The sequence below is a fragment of the Prionailurus viverrinus genome, chromosome B1 (assembly GCF_022837055.1).
Source record: "Prionailurus viverrinus isolate Anna chromosome B1, UM_Priviv_1.0, whole genome shotgun sequence".
Lineage (NCBI taxonomy): Eukaryota > Metazoa > Chordata > Mammalia > Carnivora > Felidae > Prionailurus > Prionailurus viverrinus.
In genome coordinates, this window is record NC_062564.1 from 173,275,967 (window position 1) to 173,283,012 (window position 7,046).

General features: G+C 38.5%; 1 protein-coding gene across 3 annotated transcripts in view; it reads left to right on the forward strand.

The window, feature by feature from the left end:
* SMIM14 (small integral membrane protein 14) overlaps positions 1-7,046 on the forward strand; it is an 83,926-nt gene that overhangs the window by 71,737 nt on the left and 5,143 nt on the right. For all 3 annotated transcript variants that reach the window (XM_047855803.1, XM_047855801.1, XM_047855802.1), the window contains exon 4: positions 6,838-6,980. In XM_047855803.1, the coding sequence (XP_047711759.1) occupies positions 6,838-6,980 (143 nt within the window). The remainder of the gene's footprint in view (positions 1-6,837; positions 6,981-7,046) is intronic.

Genomic DNA, 7,046 nt, shown 5'->3' on the forward strand with positions numbered 1-7,046 from the left:
TAATTATATGGTCAAACTCTGGCAACCAGACCCCATCCTGAAGCCTACAGAGGCCCCCCAAAGTCACTTCATTAGCATAAACTCAGGTTTGGTTGAAACGTTTATTATTAATTACAAAATGACATTTCTTTCCTATCTCTCAGGAAATTCCAAGAGTTTTAGGATTTCTGTGCTAGGAACTGGAATGAAGACCAAATATATATTTCTTTCTTTCTTTTCCTTTTTTTTCCTTTTTTGTTTTGTTTTGCTTTTTTCTTTTTTGAGAGAGAGCGCACGCACATGTATGTGTGCACACATGCAGGTGAGGGGGAATGGCAGAGGGAGAGGGGGAGAGAGAATTTAAGCAGGCTCCACACCCAGCATGGAGCCCGATGCAGGGCTCAGTATCACAACCGTTAGATCACAGCCTGAGCCGAAATCAAGAGTCAGGACGCTTAGCCGACGATGCCACCCAGATGCCCCTATATTTCTTATTATATATATCACAATACTCATTGTGCTTGCCATGGTTTGTTGCATGCATTTGAGGTGATTTAATTGAATCTGAGCTCATTACTTTGTGTGGGAGCAGAATTTAGCTGCAGTGTATTAGCAGATTCAGTTGGTACATGATTCTTTTTTTTTTTTTTTTTTTCAAAATGACAAAAGGATCAGTTTATTAAGAGGACATTACAATAGTAAGTACGGATCACCGAATAGTGCATGATTCTTTATATTGAGCTAAACTCCCACTTCATTGTGGTGTCCACCCATAGTTTTGCTCTCTAGAGCAGTAGGGAGCAAGTCTGCTCACTCTTCTGAAAGACTGCCTTTCAGATAAAGTGTTGTGTGGAAACCAGCTCTATCACTAACTTAATTCTGGAGTAAATCAACTTGAAAACAGGTAGCTATACTGTGAGGATAATGTAATTACTCCATACAGCCCCAAAATTGCAGAGTTAAAGCCTCCTGGTGCTAATGCACCACTTTCACTGTTGTTCTATTTCTGCTTTTCCACTGGAAGCCTATGTAAGTTTGTAGAAATAATCCCTTGGGATCTACCAGCTCTTAGAGCATCCCTCTCTACTCCTTCATCTTCCTGGTGTCCAGGTAAGTTAATAGCTTCACTGTGAATATTCCATTTGACAAGCTATTTGTAATACATTTGCTTATAACTAAAGACTTAAACGTTAAGCAAAGCAGAATGCTGTATTTTGATGCACAGAGTCCTTTTACATTTTTTGATTTGACATCTTTCCAGACGATACAGCAAAATGTATTTACTCTCTTAAGGCAAATCATTTCCAGGCAGTGAGGAAACAGATTTTATATCTCCCATGTGATTGTGCCCCTTAATATTTGTATGTGTCAAAAAGTTATCACAGTAAAAACCCCGGGGACCAGTGCCTGTTCACTTCTCTATACTGACTTTAAAATCTCTGTTCCTTGGGGTGCCTGGCTGGCTCAGTTGGAAGAGCATACAACTCTTGATCCTGAGGTAGTGATTTCAAGCCCCATGTTGGGTATAGAGGTTACTTAAATGAAAATAAAACTTAAAATTAGGCGCACCTGGCTGGCTCAGTCAGTAGAGCTTGCAACTGTTAATCTCAAGGCTGTGAGTTCAAGCCTCACATTGGGCATGGAGCGAACTTAAAAAAATAAAATAAAAATAAATTTAAAAAAATAGCTGCCTGTTATATTTGTTTGTATCAGCTACATGTAGTATGAGGGAGTTTGAGTAGCATACCTGTTTGGAGACTTTATGAAAAAGCGAATCTTGTCATAAGGGACTACAAATAATTACAGAATGCCATCAGTGATTCTATTCATGTCTGTTTCTGAATATTTCAGGAAGTCCAACTCAGTTCAGATACTACCCAGGCTCTCCAATCCTGAACTTTTTTTGTTTAATTCAATTTATTTTTTTATATATAGTTCACAAATCAAGGACTTAATTAATAAACACTGAAAACTTATCTTCCTCCTTACATTTTCTCATCTACTCAGGTGCTGTCTCAGGTATTATTAGCTTTTTATGTATCTTTCCAGAATTTATTCATGTACAAGCAAACTGTATATTATTTACTTCCTTTCTTGGTACACAGTTTCTCACCTTTTTTTTTTTCAGTCAAAAAAAAAAAAAATAGCATATCTCATGGAAACTTCCCTAAACATTTTTTTACAGCTTCATGGTATTACATTGTGCAGATGTTCCCCTAATTTACTAATCAGACACTCTTGGCAGGCATTCAGGTTTGTTTCTATTGTTTTCTAGGTTTTAAAAAAAAAATAATCTTGCACAGTATACCTATGTGAAAATACATTCTAGAGCCATCTTAATTTTATGGGGCTAGTATAAATAGAAAAACACTGACTATGGTCAAGAGGTCCAACTTTTTTTTTAAAGTCTATTTATTTTGAGAGAGAGAGAGAGGCAGAGAGAGAGAAAGAGAGAGAGAGAGACAGAGACAGAGAGAGAGAGAGAATCCTAAGCAGGCTCTGGCTCAGTCTCAAGAACCATGAAATCATAACCTGAGCCAAAATCAGGAGTTGGATGCTTAACCAACTGAGCTACCCAGGCACCCCAAGAGGTTCAACTTTAATTGATTTAGCTATTATTCTTTATTCTGAGAGGGGCCTTGAGTTATTGGAGAATAAGAGAAATGAACTTATCAAACTTTGAAGGTTAGGAAAATGATATCCATTTAACCTTTTTTTTCTTTTTTTAGCCTTTTAAGTAGAGAAATTTTACTGCACGTTACTACCCTTCACAGACTTTAGAGGCATCTTTAACTTCTTTTCTTCCCCCTTCTACTGTCAGTCCAGTCAGTCACCACGTGTTTTGCTTCTCCCATCCTAGTACTATTTGTATTTGACCCTTTTCCATTCCCACTTCAGCATCTTATCCAGCCTAGTTATTCACGCCAGGATATATCTGCACTCAGACTTTTCTGTGTGCATAATACTTGTAATGAATACCTCCTGGGGTATTCAATACTGGTATTAAATACTTTCTGTGTACCAGTCACTGTACTAACTGCTCCTTATGTACTGATCATTTCAATCCTCACAACTACTCTCTGGGATGATAGTAATATTTCCATTTCACAGGTGAAGAAATTGAGGCACAGAGATTATATAGCTAAGAAGTAATGGAGTCAAACAGCTATAAAATGGTCTCAGTTCTTGAAAAGTTAATGTCCTAATTAGAACAAATAGGAAGCCATTCCTTCAAACTAGGAATGCTACACTAGTCCAGAGAAGAAAGGAAGGAGAGGACTGAGAAAATGGAGATTTTTAAAAAAATGTTTATTCATTTTTGGGATGCCTTGGTGGCTTAGTTGGTTAAATGTTCCACTTCGGCTCAGGTCATGATCTCACAGTTCATGGGTTCAAGCACCACATCAGGCTCTGTGCTGACAGCTCAGAGCTTGGAGCCTGCTTTGGATTCTGTGTCTAGCTCTCTCTCTACCACTCCCCTGCTCATGCTCTCTCTCTCAAAAGTGAGAACAAAATGTTTATTCACTTTTGAGAGACTGCAAGCAGAGGTGGGGCAAAGAGAGAGGGGGACAGAGGATCCAAAGCGGGCTTTGCACTGACAGTAGCGAGCCAGATGTGGGTCTTGAACCCACAAACCGTGAGATCATGACCTGAGCTGAAGTTGGACGCTCAGCTGAGTGAGCCACCCAGGTACCCCCAAAATGGGGATTTTTATAGAAGAGAGTGATGTAGGTGAATAAATGGTGGTTATTTGTAAGCACATGCTAGACAGGGAAAAAATCATGAGTACCCCAGGACTGAGTTTGTAAAATTGTCAAATTCTTTCAGCCAAACTAGCATTGAACTGTTGCATCATATTCATTTGGGAAGTTTTTAAAATATTGTTGGTTCCTGACCCCATCCCTGAGCTGCTCCTGAATTAGATGGTGTGAGGTAGAGCCGTAGAATCTGTGGTATTGCTGTCATCACAGGCTATTCTTAAGCATAGACAGACCAGACTACCACTGGCTAAAGAAGGAAGAAGATACTATGGTTGACTAGAACAAGAGGATGCTTTATGTGAGAAATATTTGGAGTTAATATGATGAGTAGGGCCAAATACTATGAGGAAAGGCCAGGCTGAAGAGTTCAGAGTTGAAGCAGTAGTCAGAGAGTAAGTCACTGGGTTGGTCAGCAGATCTGTTACGAGCAGTGTTCTAAGCAGACTTTTCTGGCAGCAATATGCAGAAAAGGAAGACAGGAATAAGAACCAAGCTAGGAGACAGTTACAGGAAACTGAGAACCATAACATGACTGTGAGAGTAGGCATTTTCATGTCTACAAAGACATGAATTAGTAAATTAGTGATCCAAGGTTCAACCCCGTGAAGAATATTTTATGTGCAAAGAGTATCAAAAAATAAGAGACCTGGGGTGCCTGGCTGGCTTAGTTGTTGGAGCATTCAATTCTTGATCTCAGGGTTGTGAGTTCGAGCCTCACGCTGGATGTAGAGATTACTTATAAAATGAAAGGAAGAGGGGCGCCTGGGTGGCTCAGTTGGTTAAGCGGCCGACTTCGGCTAGGGTCATGATCTCGCGGTCCGTGAGTTCGAGCCCCGCGTCGGGCTCTGTGCTGACAGCTCAGAGCCTGGAGCCTGTTTCAGACTCTATGTCTCCCTCTCTCTGACCCTCCCCCGTTCATGCTCTGTCTCTCTCTGTCTCAAAAATAAATAAACGTTAAAAAAAATTTAAATAAAATAAAATGAAAGGAAGAGACCCACTTTCCAAATTGAATAATACATAAGAATTGACATTGGGGTTTCACTTCTGGTCTATACCATTAATCTGGCATTTTATTTCTGAGACGGGGCACCATAAGAAGTGATAATGTGTAGAAGTCACAGTTATCTTTCTTTAACTTTAAATAATCTAATTTTACGTAACCTCTACTTACAAGCTTATTCATCAAAAATCCTTTTTAAATCTGTGTTTTCTAATTTTACTACTCACAGGACTAATAATTTTCAGGTTCTGTCTCACTCTGTGGTATTGTCAGAGATTCTGACATGGCAAAGAGGTTGGTTAAGAGTACAGCCTCTGGAATGACACCAGCTGTATTAAAATCCCAGCTTTGCCACATACCAACTGTATGACATTAGGATTTAACCCCCCTTTTCCCCAGTTTCTTCATCAATAAAATGAAAATATGGTAGTACTTACCATAAAATAAGATTGTTAAAAGGGTTAACAGAGATGCCTGGTTCAAAGTAACGATTCAAAATTTAGCTATTATTTAGCAATAAAAATAATAGTATTTGCTTTTTTTTAATGTTTATTTTAAGAGAGAGAGGCAGAGAGAAAGGGAGAATCCCAAGCAGACTCCATACTGTCAGCACAGATCTGATGCAGGGCTTGAACTCATGAACTGTGAGATCATGACCTGAACTGAAACCAAGACTCAGACACTTAACTGAGTACCCAAGTGTCCCAATGGTATTTGCTTTAAAAACAACAACAACAACAACAAAAAAAAAACCCTCTCATGTGGTGCCTGGGTGGCTTCAGTCCCTTAACACACTCTGAGTTTTGATTTTGGCTCGTTATGATATCATGGTTCATGAGATAGAGCCCCGTGTAGGGCTCTGTGCTGACAGTGTGGAGCCTGCTTGGTATTCTTTCTCCCTCTCTCTCTGTCCCTTTCTTGCTTACACTCTCGTTCTCTATCTCTTAAAATAGGGGCTCCTGGGTGGCTCAGTTGATTACGTGTCTAATTCAATTTCAGGTCAGGCCATGATCTCACGGTTCGTGAATTCAAGCCCTACATCAGACTCTGTGCTGACAGTGTGGATCCTCTCCCCCTCTCTCTGCCCCTTCTTCACGCGCGCGCTCTCTCTCTCTCTCTCTCTCTCTCTCTCTCTCTCTCAATAAATAAATAAATAAATAAATAAATAAATAAATAAATAACTTAAAAAAAAGAAATCTATCTTCTGTAATTTTCATTTATGACAACTGAGTTCTCTAATATACATCAATTATAAGTCTGTTTTATTTAGCAGAAATTTGTTAGGCTCATACCATGGGCCACCACTGTGTTAGGTACTTGTAATAATGAATTAAATAAGACATAGCTGCCTGAGGAGCTGGGAGAAACTATTACTGACACACACAGCCCTGACTTCTTTCTCCTGATAAATGGATAGATTTTAGAATATCTGTATCTGAATCCAACTTCTTTTTGTTAAAAAAGAAGGCCAAATTACTATCTCTTTGAGAATATCATTCAAGGGATCTTTAATTTATATATTATACAATTCACATGGTTCCTTTTCCTTAAGCTCTGTTATTTTTTCATGCTGCTTTTGTAATTAAAATTCAGAATTTTCCTGTCCTGAGGTAGAGTGTCTTTACTGTACATCAGGTGGTTTTAACCTGGGTTTTGTAGATCTCAGTATATCTGGGGATGGGTGGCTTTGTGGGTTCATGAACCTTCCCAAATCATATGCAAAATTGAGTGTGTATACATGGATTCTTACAGTGGAAAGAGTCCTTAATTTTTCTAAAATTCTCAAAGGATTCTGTCACACCAAAATATTAAGAACCACTATATATTAAAATCCTCATTTAATAGGTTTCGTCTTATGACTATTTTGTACCATTTACCATTTAGATTTTCTCACAAGAAGAAAGGAAAATTCAAGATGTAATATTTCATAATTGTATTTCTTAAAATGTGTATACAATTTTTCATTGTATATTTTCAAATGTGTAATACAATTTTTGAAAATGGCACTTGAACATTAGAATTTATTCTTAAATTATCTAACAATATTATAACCATGCTACATTTTTTGTTGCAAATATATTTGTTGTTTGTCTTTAGTGCCAGGACCTTCTGGTGATAATGGCATCAGTATTACCATGATCTTGATGGCCTGGATGGTTATTGCAGTGATTTTGTTTCTACTGAGACCTCCTAATCTAAGAGGATCCAATCTTACTGGAAAGCCAACCAGTCCTCATAATGTAAGTGTTGTGGATTAGAAATTCATTTGGGTAGGGGTGGGTGTGGTCTGGGAATGGGAGGAGTTT